Source organism: Sminthopsis crassicaudata, chromosome 1 (assembly GCF_048593235.1).
Source record: "Sminthopsis crassicaudata isolate SCR6 chromosome 1, ASM4859323v1, whole genome shotgun sequence".
NCBI lineage: Eukaryota > Metazoa > Chordata > Mammalia > Dasyuromorphia > Dasyuridae > Sminthopsis > Sminthopsis crassicaudata.
Genome location: NC_133617.1, coordinates 161771585 through 161791887, shown reverse-complemented (window position 1 = coordinate 161791887; position 20303 = coordinate 161771585). Strand labels below are relative to the sequence as shown.

Sequence of the window (20303 nt, the reverse complement as noted above, 5' to 3'; positions counted from 1 at the left end):
ATGATAAAGGCAAAAATAATTTCTGGCTGATTAGGAACTTGCCATAGACATGGAATGAAGTTACAGTAATTTCTTTCCTGAAGGTAAATTCACCTATTTTATAATATGTCTAGTTCGAGCTTCAGCTTCAAATGATTCCTGCTATAGCTGCTGGATAGTTAGTTTGTTGGTGAGTAATTAGTTGGGGAGTTTGAGAGTACTTTTGATGAACCTTTTAAAATGTTTGTAAGTCCAAATTTAACATTTGGAAATGATCTGCATCTCAGTTTTCTACAGTGATGAGTGATCTAAATAACTGGGAAAGCCTAACATTTGTCACAGTTTTCTAGTTCAAAGTGAATTGTTTTTAACAATTCTGAGTTGCTCTGCATCACCATGCAAGGCCAACACTCCAGACTTATCCAAACACTAATAAAAATTTGAAGTGTTTCATTAAATTTCATCTGAAACATACAGTGTAAAGGAATTTTAAATTAATCAAATACTTTTGTTGTTATAGCAGGTCTGCTGTTGCTACCAATGCAAAAATAATAAAAATGTCCACATATGCTCAAGTTTTTTTTTTAATGTTGTTGGGTTTTGTTTTTTTTTTTTCCTTTGGGATAAAGGAGGAATAGATGTCAAGGCAGCAGTTATATATTTCAGTATTAGCAAAAACTAAAAAGAAAATATTCTTTCTACGCCTTTTTAAAGTATTCATTTAAAATCTATCCATTATGAATGATATATATTGATAGCATATTAAAAAATACTATTTAATCAAATAGTCATCACTATTTGACTCATTTCACTCCACAGGCATCACTTAATATCTCCAGCACAGACAGAGACAAATAGCAGGTAGACCTGGTCACATCCTAGACACAAAGGCGCTCAAGAAAATGCTGATGTAAGAGCAAGACAAATCCCTCTTGACTTCACTGAAAACAAAAAATCAAAAAGACAGATGTCTAAATAGTTATGGTTGAAGAGAGAGAAGTGAGAGTTACTGCAGCAGAAGGTTGTTCATCAAGAAGGATAGTTATTTCTTCCTTACTATGCCCCAAGATAAAATGCATCATGGTTCTGAGATAAGCTTTATGCTCTAGCAATCCAGTCTTTCACCATCTAGCACAACTCTTCCCCCCCAAAACCCAAATAAAATTGTGAAGTAGGCAAAATTTGAGTGTTCCCTTCCCTTTCTACTTCAGTCAGTCAATGAGCATTTAACTGTCTACTTGGTGTTAGGCAAGATGTAGATCAGGACAAGTTCTCCCATAGAATCTGCAGCTCTCTCGCTAGCCCTTCTATATCTTGCCCCTGGATCCAGTTGTTTCTAGAGGAAAAAGTGAAGACGGTAATTTTGCACAATCCTCCCTCATTTGAATTCAGTTCTCCTGCAAGTCATTGCATCACCTTGATGTCATGGTCCTCTCTTAGAGAATGAAGGACAAACAATAAGTATGTGTCATGTGTCAGGCACTAGAGACACAAGGAAAAGGACAAAAAAAAAAGGAAAAAAAAATAAGAAAGATGGGAAAGCCTTCCTTCCACAGCTCTGTAGTCCTCTCCCCTAATACTCTATCAAAATCTATTTCTAAGAAACCTATCATATGATCACTTATACTTTTGTTTTATTTAAATCGATTTTCTTGGATTACCTGCACTACAGCTTTATCTTTAATTATAAAATTAGAAGTAAAAATTATATATTTTGAAAACACCAAGAACATAAGATCTTCTTTTTTTGTTTCTTTTGGTATATTACCAAAGTACAGAAAAGATTACCAACCCCTCCCCCCACCATGGGAAGATAACTATTATCTTTAGGCAATTATATAGTTCAAGAATAAAGAGAGATGAACTGACAAAATTTCTGTCTGCTCTTTCTCACTCAAGCTAACCCTGATGTTAGAAAAGGTTCCTTATAGTACCATTCATTTATGATCATTGTTTTAAATTTACTGCCTAAAGTAAATCTGGGAAAGGGAAATATATCTTAGGTGGCAGTAACTTCAAAGGAAAGACTATATATGGGACTGATAATAAAAAACAAAGAAGATGTAAGCCCTTCTTTTATCAGGCAGACCAGGTGAAATAGGAGGAATGGGGAGAAAAGGAATGGTTTCATCATATTAGAGAAAGTTGTTAGGGATATGAAATTTTCATGAAATTGCTTAGTTTTAGCCAATATGAGAAAGTTGCGAGAATAAGAAGGAAAAAGCTGAGGATGTAAGGGAATTTGTTAATAGAAAGAGGAATCCAAAGGGCACAGTAGGAGAATGAATAAGCCAGGAATTGGGTCTGGAAGATTGGAATTGTGAGGAACTGGGAAGAGATACAAGGGAGGGTATTTATAGTTAGGTGGTACAATAGACAGAGTGTTAAGACTCTCAGGAGTCTTAGGAAGACTAGAGTTGAAATTCTGTCTCAAATACTTATTATACTTATTACTTTGAGTCAATTAACCTGCTTTAGTTACCTAATAATAATAGCATCTATTTCCTATACTTGTTGTAAGGATCAAATAAGATAAATGTAAAGTGCTTTACAAATTTTAAGAGCATGGTATAATTATTAGCAATTATCATCATCTAGAAAGGTGTAGATCTATATAGGGGTTAGAAGATGGGTACTGGGGGTAGTAAAAAGGAGGTATCTCAGCTTTTATTAGAGATTTAGGTAAGTACTTGGTAGGCAGAGTTATTTTAGCACTTTGTAGAACTGTGCAAGCCCTGTTTCAGATGAAAATGCTCGAATGACAATGATTTTTCAGGATAGACCTTGAGAAGGTGTGGGCCAATCTGCCTATAGCTATACCACGTCAAAAATAGCAGACAGAGCTGGCCAAAACTTCTAAGTCTAGTCCTCCACAGGTGAAGAGATCTTTAAAGTTCTAAAATGGCTTTAAGATACTCTAGGATGAAAAAAAATACAAACACCATTCTATGTAATTGCTATCAATTCAATAAAATAAAGTGGATACCGTAATAGATAAGACATGCAATGATCAAAATATGTAGGCCACAGGTCATTTTAAAGTTAACAAATATCACATTTAAAACTGTAAGTGCCAAAAAGTTAGCTTTTCTGAAATAAAATATGCTTGGCAAACAAAGAAATTACAACCAAATGTCCAAAAAAAAAAGCATATGAATGCAAACCATATTGATTCTAAAAAGCTCAAAAAAGAATATAAATTAAAATAATCCACTTAACCCACTTTTAATGGTTATAAACTAAATAGATGCACTTTTAACAGCTTTGCTAAAGATTAATGAGAATTATCTTCCTCTATAAATACAATTAGTTTCTGTTTGAAGATGGATCAAGTAAACAAGATTACTAAAGCCTACTTCATATCAGTTATATTAATATATACCTCCTAAATTCAAGCTCATAGAAAGGAGGGCAAATAAAATCCAATGGGAAACCTCTAAAATTATAGCCTTAAAATCCATATTTCACATTTTGTTTTTCCTGAAAACAATACTTGTGTTCTATACAACGGAGGAAGGCATATTCAAATTAACAAGAGTAAACTAAATATATCAAAAACTAAGCAAAATATCTAGTTGATATGATGAGGGAATTTAGTCATAATTTGCAAATTATGGCAATAGGAAGTATAAAGGAGTCTAAGAGGATTTCATAATAATGAATCTTACTTCTTTTAAAAATTCCAATGAATATTTCCTTTGATTATATGTAGTGCTACTAATAATGCCAAACAATAACCAATTAGGCTAAATTCCAATCCTACCCCTATATCAAGAACTATTTGGTATGGCAAAACTTAGCTTTACCTTTTATTCAGAATATGTTGAAAAGAAATTTGAATCACTGCAAATGAATTTTGTTTGGCAGAAGCAAAAAGTCAGGAAATGGGTTGAAAAGAATAGGAACATGTGTATAATTTCCTTTCTAAAATAAGTAGGTTAAATCAGTAGTCTTGATAGTTGATAGGATATGATTATTGTTATGTTGTTGTACACATTTCAGAATGTTTAAGGATGCATTCAATTAGTTTACTGAATTTTTCTTCATTGTTCCAGGTAATACACAGCAAAATGAGAAACCGATTACTCACTGACTTCAATTTTGGGATAGCTCTGTGACAGCATCAGTGTGGATGAATGTCATTAAAAGTAGTAACATTTAACAAATACATTCCAGCCTTTTTTCTTCTCTCAATTCTGAGCCTAGTTCATTATATATCAGTAGTGTCAGAAGAATAAGATGTATGTAAAAATAAATCAGTGTTATTGGTTGTGAATCTTATTATATATGTTTACATATTAATGAATGTTGGAACAACAAGCATTCTTATTCTCCTGGTTTTTCCTGTGTAAATAGGTTGAACACATTTAGGAATCTGTAATGTGCCAGGCCTTGGTAAAAATAGCATAATGTCATCTACAAATAGGAACATGCGGACCACTGAATTACATTTATAAACTTTCTCCTGCTTGGGCTGTATACTGGATAGTTTCTTTGAGAATGACAAATAACACTATATAACAAATACAAGTTTCCCTATTATATAAAAATGTTGTGTAATACTAAAATATAAAGGGGTAAAAACTTTTTGGAATAGAGCTTTTATTTTGTTAAAAAAAAAAAAACACACCTTAAAATAGTTGACAAAAATTGTAGTAAGATCTTAGACTTTATATATTTCAGATTAAGATAAAGTCTACTGTAGCATACTTCTGGTAAAAGCCTATTATTTCTTTCTCACAACTCCCTCAATACATGTGTAGATTATAAAAAAGTAAATATATGGGTTAACTACTACTGGTATTTTATCTTGTTTGCACTTGTTTGTTGTGTCTCCACTCCCTAGTGCAGGCACTTTAATAAATACTTGTTGATTGCTAGGAATAACAGTTTTTAATCTGCCCTTCCCCCAGGTGTTTGGAATCCTTTATTACACATATCTTGAAAATCAATTCCTCAACAATTTCATAATCATGATGGACACTTCTAGCACTGACCTCCTTTTTATACAGCCTAATCCAGATGCTCTTGTCTTTGTTTTCTATAGCATCATTTCTTTTTTTTTTTTTGGTATAATATACTGAGCACTCTCAAAATTCAAATATAGTGGCCCCACTTTTCCACTTTTTGACCTATATGACAGTCCTCTTTTGTATAGACTGTCTTATTTTAATTGTTATATTCTGGGAAGATCAAGATTAAAAATATTTGCTTCTTATTTGACAAAATACAACAGCCATTTCTAGTTAAAAAAAACTACCAGAGAGCATAAGAATAAATGGAGTTTTTCCTTAAAATGTTAAGTAGTATTTATCTAAAACCATCAGCAAGCATCATATGTAATGGGGATAAACTAGAAACATTCCCAATAAGATCAAGGGTGAAACAAAGTTGCCCACATCATCATTACTATTCAGTATTGTATTAGAAATGTTAGCTTTAGCAAAAAGAAAAGAAAAAGAAATTGAAGGAATTAGAGTAGTAATGAGGAAACAAAGTTATCACTCTTTGGAGATGATATGATGGTATACTTAGAGAAACCTAGAGAATCAACTAAAAACTACTAAAAACAATGAATAACTTTAGCAAAGTGACAGAATATAACATAAATCCACATAAATCATCAGCATTTCTATATGTTACCAACAAAATCCAACAGTAAGAAATAGAAAAAGAAATTCCATTTAAAATAACTATAAAGAATAAAAAATTTGAGAGTCTACCTGCCAAGACAAAGCCAAGAACTATATGAACACAAGTACAAAACATTTTTCACACAAATAAAGTTAGATCTAACAACTGAAATAATATCAGTGCTCATGAATAGGCTGTGCTAATAAAAAAATCACAATTCTACCTAAATTAATTTGCTTAGTATCATATAAATCAAACTGCTAAGAAATTACTTTATAGAACTAGAAAAAATAATAAAAGTTCAACTGGAAGAACAAAATGTCAAGAATTTCCAAGGGAATTCCAAGGGAAAAAAAAATGCAAACAAAGGTGGTCTAACTGTACCAGACCTAACACTATATTATAAAGCAGTAATTATTAAAACCATTTGGTACTGGCTAAGAAATAGACAGTAGTGGATAAGTGGAATAGATAAGGTTTACAATGACTATAGTAATGACTATATAATCTAATGTTTTGATAAACCCAAAGGACTCCAGCTTCTGGGATAAGAACTCACTATTTGACAAAAATTGCCAGGAAAATTGGAAAATAGTTTAACAGAAATTAGGCATTGATCAACACCCAAAACCCTATACAAGATGAGGTCAACATAAAGGGTAGTACTATAAGCAAATTAGGAGAACAAAGAAAGTCTACTTCTTAGATCTGTGAGGGAAAGAATTTATGGCCAAAGAACTATGAAGTATTAAGAAATGCAAAATGGATCATTTTGATTATATTAAATTAAACAAAACCAATGCAGACAAGATTAGAAACAAAGCAGAAATCAGGGAACATTTTTTTACATCCCAGGGTTTTGATATAGGCCTCATTTCTAAAATATATAGAGAACTGACTCATATTTATAAGAATATAAACCATTCTCCAACTGATAAATGGTCAAAGGATATGAACAGATAATTTTTCAAATGAAGATATTTCTAGTCGTTGTTAGTCATTTGAAAAAATTCTCTAAATCACTTTTGATCAGAGAAATGCAAATTAAGGTAACCCCTCACACATTGGCTAAGATGACAGGAAAAGGTAATGATAAATGTTGGAGGGGATGTGGGAAAACTGGGACACTAATATATTAGTTAGTGGAGTTGTGAACTGATCCAACCATTCTAGAGAGCAATTTGGAACTATGCACAAAGGGTTATTAAATTCTGCATACCCTTGAATTTAGCAGTATCTCTGTAGAATAAAAACTCTCTGAAGGCAGGGACTTATTTTTGTTATCCATATATCTAGAACCTGCAGGATGTTTTACAGAGAGTAGGTACTTAATAACATTTAGTGAACTGAGCTGGATGATTCATTTATTTGTAATCTGTTTTGTAACTGCATGCATGTTTCTTTTCCCAAGACAAGTAGAAATTATCTTCTACCCCTTTGGGAACACTGGCAATTCTGTAGCACAATACTACAAAGAATGCTTAGTCAAAAAAAGCTTGTCAAATGAAATACTGCCCACAACCAAATAAATGGCCTCTGCATGCTGACTAGATTAAGTGGACAATTCAACAATGTAGGAATATCAGAGCTTCCCTGCCCCACTTGTAGTCTTGTCCCAGCAGTCACAATTAGGGAAGCAACCCTTAATGGAGATCAGACTAGCCAACTACTTCTACAGGTCCTGTAACATAAGCCTTCTCAGCTGTCAAGATCTGACAAAGAAAGTTTTTTATCACCAAACTCTTTAGCCCTATCAAATGTATCAACATCAAATATGAATATGATTTCTACCAATGGATAAAATATTTTAAAAAGTGAATTAAGATCTGCCTTGCCTCTGAACCCTGAGGACTACTGGGTCTTCCTAATTGATTTGTTTTAACCTCTGATAAGTTGGGTTTTCCAAAAAGATTGTGAGTTTCTTGAGAGCAGAAATTAACTTGATTTTCTACTTGTATCCTGTGTACTTAGCACCAAGTTTTGTACATTAAAAACATTTAATAACAGATTTTTCATTTATTCAGTGAAAAAATTCCTGAGTTACTTATTCAAATGATTTCCCCTCCCAAACATTAAATTATTATTTTATTTATACTTAGCTAATTCTTTTAAAATGTGTAAAATCAGTAAGAAACTTATAAAGCAATTTAGTGTAGAAATGTGAAGACATAGTACTATTAAGATGGTCAATAAATACTGTTGATTGAGGATTAAGAAATTTACTCCAGATCATACTTGCAGAAAAATGTTGAAAAGAGAAATAACCTCCAAAGTTCACATGTAGAAATGGAACTCTATGTTATATGTTAAGTTTGCAAAATCTTTTACCAAACCCAAGAAATTATGAATGTTTGAATAGCTACATTACAATCACTTATAGGTAGAGGGTACTAGGAAGTTGACATATAAGATGGGGGAAAACCCACCAACTCTGCTTCAATAATACACTGAAATTGCTAAATATACACTTTTTTTTTTAAACATGACTCATTGGACTTAATAACATTTTAGGAAAACACCTCAAATATTCCACTGAGATATGATTTACTAAGAACTAGATTCAATCATCATAATAAAATGGCAACAAATTTATTATTGTTGACATTTATAATTTTTCCTGCTATTCTTTGCTAAGGTTGTTGTTTTTATTTTTTTGTAATAAGTCAAAATTATTTTTTAAAAAAAGAGAGAAAAGACCAACTACAGACACAAATGAATGGAGTCAACAGTCAAGATTTTGTGTATAAGCAGTTAAAAAAGTATTTTGCAAATAGTACGGAGGAAAAGAGCTCTCATATACATTTCAGGAAACAATGGGTACTGACAGTGCTGCAATTTCAAGGTGATCATAATGACTTTGGATTACCTTCAATTAGCAGCATACAACACTGGAAAATAATGGGACTGGTCTTTAATTTCTCAGGTAAGAATCATAATTAACTTATTCATCTTTTATTCCTAAAAGACTGAATAATCTTCCATCCCACTGTGGTTGGAATGAGGGAACAATGCTGTACAACTTTGTGCTGGGAGTGTCTCTTATACATGGCAGGTGTTCAGTAAAGATTTGTCATGTGAAAAAGTAAATAAATACTTTCCCTTCCTCTACCTACAATATAAATATGTCCTCTTGTGAATTCATGTATTAACTTAACATTTTTATCCTACTGCTTTATTTTTTATACCTATGTGTGTCTACACTGGTGTTGTCTATTTCAGACTGTAATCCTTTTGAAAGCAGTGACTATAATTCTTTTTGTATAAGTCTTTTCAACACAATGTATCATGCAATAAAATACTTTCTACAGTTTTTGAGGATAATGATGAGCCCTATATTTTAATCACAACTTTCAAAGCTTAGTTAGAAAATGGCACATAGACTGGAAAAATATGATTGACTATATTTCCCACACTTCTAATATGCCATTTTGAAGAAGGAATAAATGTATAGGATATATAACAGGTTAGAAAGATTACAATGTCAATAAAAGTATGTCTCAATGTAGTGAGCAAATTTGAAAGCCAATTTAATAAACATATTTGGAATTTAAATAAAGTTTACTACTGGGGGCTATTACAGTAGATGGATTTAATTTTTCTGACTTGTAGAGAAGCAAAAACAATACAAGCTCATCAGGCAGTAACATTTCTTACAATATGTGTTCTCAAGCTTATCAGAAAATTTAAGCATTAAGGAAAAGCTGTCAAACTCAGTAATGACTATAATTATGTAGGGGAGTCATCTTGTGTAATATGCAATTTCAATCTCATATGCATTCAACTTCTTCATATTTCTACCAAAGACAAAATCTTAAATAAGAAAAACCAGGTGAAACTTTAAAAGATGAAATGAAAGAAAAGAAAAGCAAAATAAGAGAAGAAAATGGGAAAGTGAAGTCAAAGGTAGCTGAATTTTGGAGGCCTGAAAGGAGACATGGAATAAAAGCATTTTCTTTGTTCATAATTTGTTACTTTGTTCTTTCTTTTCTGGTCTTATTAAAAATTAAGACTTTAGGGTAAGATTTTTTTTTTGTCCCTTCTTTATTTGATCATTTTTGTTGACAGCTATTAAATTTATCTTAAAAATTAAATGAGGAAAAAATTTCTATAGGGGTCTTTTGATTCCTGAGTTTAAAGGTTAGGCAACTTCTCTGATATACATAGATACACATAATCAAGCTGTCATCTATAGAGGGAAACAAATTAATTCAAATAATTTATGTGTTTCTTCTAATTTGTGGAAAACAAAGGTTAATTTAAAAAAATTTTTTTAACAAGTTCTTCAATTATACTTCTTGGCAAAATTGTGGTTATAACAGAAAAAACAAATTCTTAAGTAAATTTACCAAAGTATGAAGATATATGTTTTACAAATGTTCCAACTTAAGTGATTTAATAATGATAGTTCACAGAATAGTATGGTGAAATCTCAACATGCAGTTATGAAACATAAGTAATATGCTAATTCATTTTTTAAAATATGCATTCCATCTCTTCTTTGCCATATCCATAGGTAGTACTTTAATCTATTACCTCATACTTTAATTATTGGGAGCCTACAATAGCCACTAGAGTCTCTGTAAGCTAAACAACTGGCTGATAAATTTACTTAAAGCATCACTTTTTAAAATTCTCTTATTTAAAAAAGCCACCTTCAGTGGCTTCTCTTACCAATTTGGAAGTCCATACTCCTTAATTCAACATGACATACTGTAATTTGGGCTCAACCTATTATTTTGGTCTTATTTCCTGATGTTATTATTGTTTGGTCATTTCAGTCCTGCCCAATTCTTCTGACCCCATTGGAAGTTTTCTTCGTCAGAGATACCGAAAATGGTGTGCCATTTATTCTTCTAGCTCATTTTACAGATAAGGAACCTGAGACAAATGAGGTTAAGTGACTTGCCCAGAGTCACATAGCAAGAGTCTGAGGACAAATTTGAACTCAAGAAGATGAATCTTTTCTCTCTACAGGTTCAGCACTATATGTACTATGCCACCTGGTTGCCCTATTCATCTGTATATATTTAATTCTCTAGCTAATATGGACTACTAACTATATTACAAACATACCAAAGAACATAAGCTCCCTGAAAGCCTGATCGGCTTTTATTTTGTATTTATATACGTAAAGGAGTAATTAGCACAAAATAGGCACTAAACAAATTCTTCTTGATTGATCACAGTTTTCTATTCTACAACTTTTTGCCTAAAATGATCTTCCTTTTTTATGTTTACCTATGAAAACATGTGAAACTCCAATATCATCTCTATGATGCCTTCCTTCTCTGGCTTATCTAGTATAAAAATCACAAAATCTTAAAGAGATAGAGTCTACAGTGTAGAAGTCAGTAACCCAGCCTGACCTCAATTCCTGGCAAATTTCGGATCTATTCGTAAGGGGAACAATAGAAAATGAAACAGTAACCACAAATAGCCAACATGATTTCATCAAGAACTAGTCATGCCAGATTAACCCAATTTTCTTTTCTTTTTCTTCTGACAAGTTTGCTAAATTGATAAATAAGGGCAATGATATAGACATAGTGAAGCACTTGATAGGCAATCTCTTAGTTATTCTTGTGGAAAAGATGGAATGATGGGGATTAAACAGTATAGTTAGGTACACTTTGGAACTGATTAAATAGATACATTAGATGATAGGATTCAAAAAAGATCTTGACAACCTACAATACTGAAGAGAATCTTAGTAAGATGAAATTTAACAGGGATAATAATAGTTTCATGTTTACTTAATCTCTTAAAATTATAACTACAAGATAGGGATGGTGTGGATAAATAAAAAACTGTCTGAAAAAGATCTGATTATTTTAGTGGACTACATGCTCAATAAGCCAACAATGTGAGATGATGACCAAAAAAAAAAAAATAATTTATTCTGAAGTTGCATGGAGAACATAAGAGTGTCTGGAGATAAGGAGCTGATAGTCTTAACTATATTCTGGATAGAAAGTATCTGGAATATTGTGTTCAATTCTCATAGAATTTTTCTGCATTTTAGGAGGGACAATCATAACTCAGGATAAATCAGGAAAATGGCAGCTAATATGTTGATGGATCTCAATATTATTCCATATTCTTTTGAAGCAAAATAAGTGTTTGGTCTGGTGAGGAGAAAACTTGTGGGAGAGGCATAATATTTATCTTCATCCTTATGGAAGGATTATCATGTAAAAGAGACATTAGATTTCTTCTATTTGGCCTCAGGGTACAAGACTAGAAATAATGGGCCAAAGCAAACACTTCCTAACCATTAGATTTATCTAAAAGGGGAAGAGGTTACTTTAGAAGGCAGTGAATTTCCATTCACTGGAAGTCTTTAGATTGGTTGTATACTTTTTTGTGCCTGTTATTGTAAAGATTTTTGTTCAGAGACAGTTTGGACCAGCTGGTCTCTGAGATTTCTTTAAATCCTGAGACTTTAAGATTCCAAGTTTTTCTTCTTCCTCTAAAACTGAAGATACTACTCCATATATGATCTGACCAGTACAGCAACACTATTATTTCTTTTGTCAATTTTCTGGCAGTCCACACTTTTCATCTTATCCTTCTTGCAATGTACAAATCCAAAATATTTTTGGTTGTCTCATGACATGCTGCAATCAAATATCTATCATTTTTACAGGATGCTGATATTTCCCTCTTCCCTATTCTTACAAAAAGTATTCTACACTTTTAGAGCACTTACTTTGGTGTCTTCTATTACAGATATCTATCAAGAACCATCTTATTTCCTATATTAGACTGCATAGCTCTGAATTCCATAGTGTATCTAGCCTTCCACATAAGAAATGTTCAATAATTGTTAACTGAAGGACTGAATGAGTAAAATCAATTTCTTAAAAACTAAATTGCTGAATTAAGTGAATGGCCCAAAGTATATGCCTACCTGAAATTCCTAAAAGAGGAATTTCAGAAAATTTTTAAGGAATAACTTTACATTGCAGATAATAGATTCAAAATTTCTTATAGTCTAAGTCACTTAGGGTCCCTAAAAGGTAAGACTCTGAAAGATAGCTATGAGCACTAAAATATTTAATGATGATTTTCTTTCAGACAAATCAGTAATTTAGAAATATTATTAAGAATACTTTTCCCATATCATTATAATTTCAGTTCCTACAGTTGTAAAAACATGTTACCATTTTGACACCAAAACTGGATACTGTGTGACACATACCTAAGATTAAAACTAAATTCTTAAAATCTGTGCCCTGCATTGGAACTGACATATTTAAAAAATACTTTCATTAATAAGCAAAATAAAATTTCTTTGAACATATAAATCTTATTTCTATTATGCTTGTAGAAATTTAAATTGACAAAACATCTTAATGCAACTAAATAAAATAAAATTAAATTAAAAAATTAAAGTTTTTATCTTGACATTAAAGAGGCATATTTTTATAGAGAACAAGAGAATTCTTAAATCAGCTACATAGAACTATACAGGAGTATTAATATCTGGAGCTCCTAAATAAAATGAAATTTCAGCAACTATGGGTAAAATTAAAATCATAAGTAAAAATAATCAGTTCTATGACTCAAATCTAACCAGATTAATCTTTATTGATACAAACACAAATAAAGGGCTGAGAGTAGCTTAACATCTGTCAGGTTTTAAAAAGGATGGCAATGGCTTTAACAGATACTTCTTCATGAATCATGAAATTAATTAACTAGATTTTTTATGAATTGGTATAAACAAGACAGCACACTAAGTTCACTGACATCCATTGTTCTGTTTAATCAGTTACCTAAATAATTTGCATTTTAAAACATATACTTTTTTAAAAAGTAAAGACATCAGAATTAGCTAAATATATTTTAAAAATTAATTCCCTTCTTCTATCTTCCCTATTACTATGGAGTTCAAAGCCTTGATCCCAGTCCCTGTTGCTAAGGTCTGCCTAAAATTTAACCTCTGCAACATTTCTCCAAAATGCCCCTTTTTCTCTTCTGATAACTGCCACCATACTGGTAGGGATCCCCATCACCTCAAACCTGAATTGCAGCAACTGCCTGCTGGAGGATTTGCTGCCTCAAGTTTCTTATCAGTCCATCTTCCAGACAGTTACCAAAATGATTTTCCTAAAGTGCAGGTCTGATCATATAGTCCCCGGAGGTAATCAATAAATTCTAGTGACTCCCTATTGCCTCCAGGAGCAATACCAAATGCTCTGTTTGGCATTCAAAGTCCTTCATAACTTAGCTCCCTTACCTTTCCAGTCTTCCTTTTCCTTACTCCCTGCCATATATTCTTAGATCCCTTGCAGGTATCTTGACTGTTGCATGAACAAGACATTCTGTCTCCTCGCTCTGGGAATTTTTTCTGGCTGTCCCTCATGCCTGCATCATTCTTCTTCAGTACCACCCTCTGACTTGCCTGGATTCTTTTAGTCTTAAATAAAATACCAACTTTCATACAAGTCTTTCCCAACTCCTTTTAATTCTAACACCATCCTTTTGTTAATTATTTCCTATGTATCATATATACATATTCTACTTTGTGTATATTTGTTTGCATATTATCTTCCCCATTATATTATAAGCTCCTCTTGAAGGCAGGGACTGTATTTTCCCTTTCTTTCTTTTTTTTTTTTTTTTTTTTTTTTTTTTTGTATTCCCAGTGCTTAGCACAATGGCTTGCATGTAGTAGGTACTTGAAAAATATTTGTTGATGAAGTCTACCCTTACATCTTAAACTAAGACTTTATTTTAATTATTTAAAAAAATGTGACTAAACAAGATTATTCAAGGTTCATTATGGAATAGCAAAGGTAGAGCCATGAAAAAAAAACTGACTTAAAAACAGTTCACAAAGGTGGAAACAATTAGAAAGTCTACAAATGTTCCTGCTGTTACAGATAAAATAATTTTAAAATTTCTAATGTAACAAAGTCAAGCACAATTTCAGATATAAAGATAAGCCTGTACATTTTGAAGTTAATAACAATTAATAAAAGAGTAAGGTAAATTTGAATAGAGTTTTTAAAAAGTTCAACTCAAGAGTCAACCTGCTTAAACAGTAATCACAAGGAAAATAGTAACTGCCCTGTCCATTTTACATCATTGTTCTAAGCCAAAAATTTTAGCTTTACCCAGAATAATGCTTGGCTTCCCTCCCCAATCCCCAGAGGTAGGGAGAAAATTTATATGAGGGATAGTGAAAAAAGAGTCGTACCTCTGGGTCACTGATCATTTTGATCAACGTAGGGGAAGTCTCAGTGAAGATAATCAATTCCTATATAACTTAAGGTCTCAGAGAATTGTGCAGAATGCTGAGAGGTTGAGTTACTCTTTGCTGACCATCTCCAATTTATCTTTTATATGACTTGTTTATACATAGTCATGAACGTGTTGTCTTCTCTATTAAATTGAACTCCTTGAAATCAAAGTCTGTTTTTTTTGTCTTTCCTTAGTACAGTGTCCAGGGTTAGTACTTCAGTCCAGGCTAGCTCCCTGGAGGACCTCAGGGTCAGCCAGAGTCAGGATAAGTAAAAGTGGGGAGAAGTGAAGGAGACAAACTGCCAGGAGGCTCCCCATTAACTTCTCTCCTCCTCATCCTGCCAAAAAGTAAGTCTGGCTAGTCTTACCCCACCTTCTAATCCTTGCCTCCATTATGGGTATATACCAAACATTGAGCCAGCATCAACTGTGAGAAGAGCCATTTATCCAAACATATGCTAATAGAGTCATTGTTTAATAGGTAATTAGCCTTAATTGCTTGGTTGTCTGATTCAAGAACATCTTTTAAGAGTTTCAGCCCTTTACAATACAGTGCCTAGCACACAAAGCTGCTTAATATATGCTTGCTGATTTGACCAAGATCATCAATCATCTACAGCCAGATCTGAACCCAAGTCTGTCTGACCACAAGGCCAGTTTTCTAGTTCACCATACCTACTCCTCCTTGCTTGACACACAGAAGAGGATGTTTGTTAAAATAAATTTGGTACACATAGAACCATTCAAAGTTTGCTTTACTTCTTATAAATGAGGACAAATCATGTATGGGACCCTGAGTCCTGATTTGAGATAAATAAAGAATTTGATTATAATATTCTTAATCATTTTGATATCTTCAAACTGGGATTTCATTATTACCATTAATGATGAAAGCAAAAGACAGGATTACATTTGTACCTTTTTTTATTAATTTAATTACATGATTACTTTGATTTAACTTATCTTCTGTGCTACACTTTTAAGTTTTCTTTTTACATTAAAATAATTAACAGGCATGTTGGTATTTGAAGAATCAATAAGTTCACTTAAAGAAATAGATAATGAGGGCAGCTAGGTGGCGCACTGGATAGAGCACCAGCCCTGAAGTCTGGAGGACCTGAGTTCAAATCTGGCCTCAGACACTTAACATTTCCTAGCTGTGATCCTGGGCAAGTTGCTTAAAAAAAAAAGAAATAGATAACTTCTACCAAGAAAAGCAAATTCATTATTTTAAAATATGCTATAGGATACTAAGTGACTATTTGATATGATGAAGAAAATTCTGTTAATGTATTATTCATTCTTCTGCAGTTTAATTTTATTTGCTAGATTACTGTAGTAATTTTACTCCTACACAGTTTTTCTAACTCCATCAATAATGAGGTCTTATATATAGAAGAAACTAGATTTTAAGAAATAATTGATGGCTGTCATGAATTCATTACACAATCACTTACAATCTACCAATTATACATAAATAATGAAGGAAATCACAAAAAGTATGATTGAAATGATCAATTATTAAATGATACATTAACCATTTTAGATTATTTAAGGACAATTTATAAGCCATTAAAAACATACAAAAAAAAAAAAATTCACCAAATCTCAGAATATCTTTTGTTTTTGCTTCTTAACATCTAAAACCAAATAGTAAACCTGAGAAAAGTTTGGATAAAATGTAGTGATTTAACCATACAGTGTTTTCTTAAACTTCATCTATTATCAACTTTTGCTATTTGAGTTCTATATCCCTTAAAATATTTATAATTTAAAACTGTTTACCTGTTGGAGTCAAGCAGTCTTTCCAATCAAAATAGCCTGCATAAATTCCAGGTTCTAAAGAGCCAACAATAGGATCTGCTTTCAACTCAATGTAATTTTCAAATAGCCTTTGATCTAATTCTTTCAATGAAGCCATGCTAACCTATAAATACATAAAATGGGAGAAAAAAAATTAAGATTTGTCTTCTATTTGAGAAAACAAAAGAGAGCAATGATATTAACTTACAAATGTACTTTAGAATTACCTTTTGTTTATTATTAAAACAGAATTTTTCTAACAAAAAAACCACAATTTTTAAAGCCCACTAAGAACACATACCTCAAGAAGTTTTAAGAATTATAATCACTTTTAACTATGAATTTTGTCAAGAACATCTTACTAATTGTCTAGATAATAAGAAATTATAAATACAGAAGATGTAATACACAAGAAATTATAGTTACAATGTTCAGTAGTCAACTTTATCATTTTCATATTTTATTTTAAAATTAAGACACTTTAAAGCAAAATAAAATTTATTTTCTTCTGATAATATTATAGTTGATAATATTTTTTTTTTTAAAAACCAGAAGGCATTCTGGGATTTTGCTGTGCCTCAAGGTATTCACTATAAAGAGTAATCAACAATATGTAAGATAAAAAAAGATATAGAGGATAGTAACTCTGTCTTGGCCTTCTCACATACTCTGTAATTTAAAAAAAAATCTCTAATATCAATTAAATTTTTCTTGTGAAGTTAGCTTGTTCTAGAAAAGCTCTTAAAATATTTATAATTGCATAATGGCTACTTCAGAAAGGCATGCAAATTTTTTTGTTGTTATCGTGCAAAATGAAAACTAGTGTACATAGCAGGGAAAACTAGTGAGCAAATTAATGAATCTGGATCCTGTTTACATTTTTATAATCATCTGATAGCTTAAGTGAAATCCTATATGTTGATTATAATTATCACTATATGTGGAAGTGAAGTTTCTACTTGAATAAAAGTATGGAACATAAGTATACAATGTGTAGTTGAGTCAAGTGTCTTCAAACTTTAAAGGGCTATATAAATCGTAGTTATTATAATAGTATAGTAGTAATATTGTTACTAGCAACACTTTACATTATTAGGCACTTTACAACCTGTAAAGTGTTTCCTTCAAAACTACCTGTAAGATAGGTAATACATAAAAATTCCTATTTTAGAAAAGAAATCGTAGAAAAATACCAACATCACAGAATTAAATCGTGTTAATTAAAACACATTAAATGCCTTGCCTAAGAGGCAGATAATTAAAGACAAGATTTTAAACTTGGATCTTCTTACTCCAATTTCAGTTTCTTTTCACTACATCTAGCATGTTTACATAATATTAAAGACCAATAGAATCAGAACATCTGTATTATGAGTACTAATAACACTAGTTGTTAAACCCAGATAAAGAGATTATTCATTAAATTCTGGCACTTTAAAATTGGGGAACACCCTTCTGAAACCTGAGAAAGGGAGGTCCATAGATTTCAAGCTGAAAGGTTATTCAGAGACCATCTAATCCAATTATTACCCCCTTCCCTGGCCTAATTTTTCAGATGAGGAGACAGACACCTAAAGAGGTTAAGTGACATGCTCAAAGTCATTGAGATGACTCATCCAGAATCTGGCCAGGTCCTAAGATATTATATTAAGTGCTGTTGTGCCATGTTTTTTTTTTTTTTTTTTTTTTTTTGCTTTGCATGATAAAAATTATCAAAAACCATTACTCCAAGAGAAAACACAAGCAGAAAATACAGACAGCTTCAAAAAGTTTTAAGCATGTTAACAAATGTAAACACAATTTAACATTATGTTTTATTATATTTTATTAAACACTTTCCAATTAGATTTTAATCTTGTTCTAGCTACACTGGGGTTTCATGTATCCTGGACACAAATTTGATACCTTTGCACTGCCCTAAGCTATTTAAAAAAAAAAAAAAATCTATTGGAATAGAAGATGCTAACTGGTGTCTCCAAGTTGGAAGTCAGAAGTGCCCAAAAAAGATTGAAGAGCACTTGAAGAACACTGTAAGAGCTCTGCCAAGTTCTTGACAACTGTGCTCTGCCCCTAACAGAGGCCAGCATCAATCTCAACCAATAAGGAGAAAGTTCTATACCAATAGGCTCTGAGATTGGGATTATACTTTTATTACTGGGAAGGCAGCAAGATGTAGTAAGAAGCATAGGCAGAAAAATTACCTGTTTTCATGGCATGACTCCAATGTATATTTACTCTGTGACTATGGGTAAGTCAACTAACCTCTTGGGACCTTCATTTTAAAAAAATAGGTATGCTTATTCCATCCACCTCAAAGGTTTATTGTGGTTAACATGCCTTTTAAACAATAGAGTACTATACAGGTGTGAGCTATCATTCCTGACTTAAGAGGATAGAGATGTGAAAAGGGTGAAAAAAGAAGATAAACCAAGGAACTAAAAGAGCAAGGCAAGAAAGAAAAATAAGCGGGGGTGGGGGGTGGGGGTGGGGTGTTGAATAAGAGTTTGGGTCAAACATTTTATCTCCCAGATAATATACATTGTTCCAAAGAAGAGGAATCCTAGTGACTAATAATATGGTAGATGCCAAGAAAAAAGTACACTTCCATTTTATTATTTTGCACACTTAATGCAACTTGGCCTTAAGAGAGAGAGCCTTGAACTTGTAGTCAAGAAAGATTAGAATTTCAATTCCACCTCAGAAAACTGAGTAGTTCGGTAATCTACGCTTTTAGTCATGGATTCCTTATCTGAAAAATGAGGATAATGACAGCAGGATCATTGTCACATTGTCATGAGAATAGAATGAGATGTGTCAAGTGAATTTTGCAAACCTTAAACACTTATAAAAATGTTAGCTATTAATAAGATTATTATTACAAATATTACTGCCTCATGTCATCAAAACAATCTACAAATCAATTCAACAGAGATGTATTAAAAATTTACCATATGCAAGGTATTACGCCTACTGCTAGAAATATATGAATAAAAATGAACAGTTCCTGACTTCAAGAATATTCCTTAATTTTTCTATGCTCCAAGGCTTAGCTTGAGATTTTATTGATTAGTTAAGCATATAATACAGTGGAATGAGGAATACAGAAGAATACAGTGGACTTAGAATCCAAAGGCCTATGTTTTAGGCCTTATTTTCTATTGCTTGGGCTTATAACTTAAGTTGCTTCATTTGTAAAATGAAGGGATTGGAATAAATAACTTCTAAGGTCATTTGCAGCTCCAAATCTATGATCTTCTATGTATTCAAGTATATTTCTACTACAGAGACAAAAATTGAAGTAGCACTGGGGGTGTGTGTGTGTAAAATTTATTTAAATGTTTATAGTTTTGAGACAATCCATTTTATTTTTAGCTCCAATATTGTCTGCAATAGCTAATAATTATTTTTTCTCAAATAGCTATTTGAAGTTAAAATATATTTTAAAAGATACTCCAATTTTATACATCATGTGTTGTTATTACATTAGAATAGAATTTGATCATCTTTGATTGTAAATTGTATCTAAAGCAAAAGTGCTTCTGATATTTGAGCTTGATTTTAGAATATTTTTAGTAAAAATTCCTCTTTATTTTGAAGAAAATATTAGTTTCTGAATGAAACAGACATGAAAATAATAG

General features: G+C 31.9%; 1 protein-coding gene across 6 annotated transcripts in view; it reads right to left on the bottom strand.

The window, feature by feature from the left end:
- The window catches only part of EXOC2 (exocyst complex component 2), a 219817-nt gene that overhangs the window by 44248 nt on the left and 155266 nt on the right, over positions 1-20303 (bottom strand). For all 6 annotated transcript variants that reach the window (XM_074270394.1, XM_074270421.1, XM_074270410.1 and 3 more), the window contains exon 24: positions 16648-16789. In XM_074270394.1, the coding sequence (XP_074126495.1) occupies positions 16648-16789 (142 nt within the window). The remainder of the gene's footprint in view (positions 1-16647; positions 16790-20303) is intronic.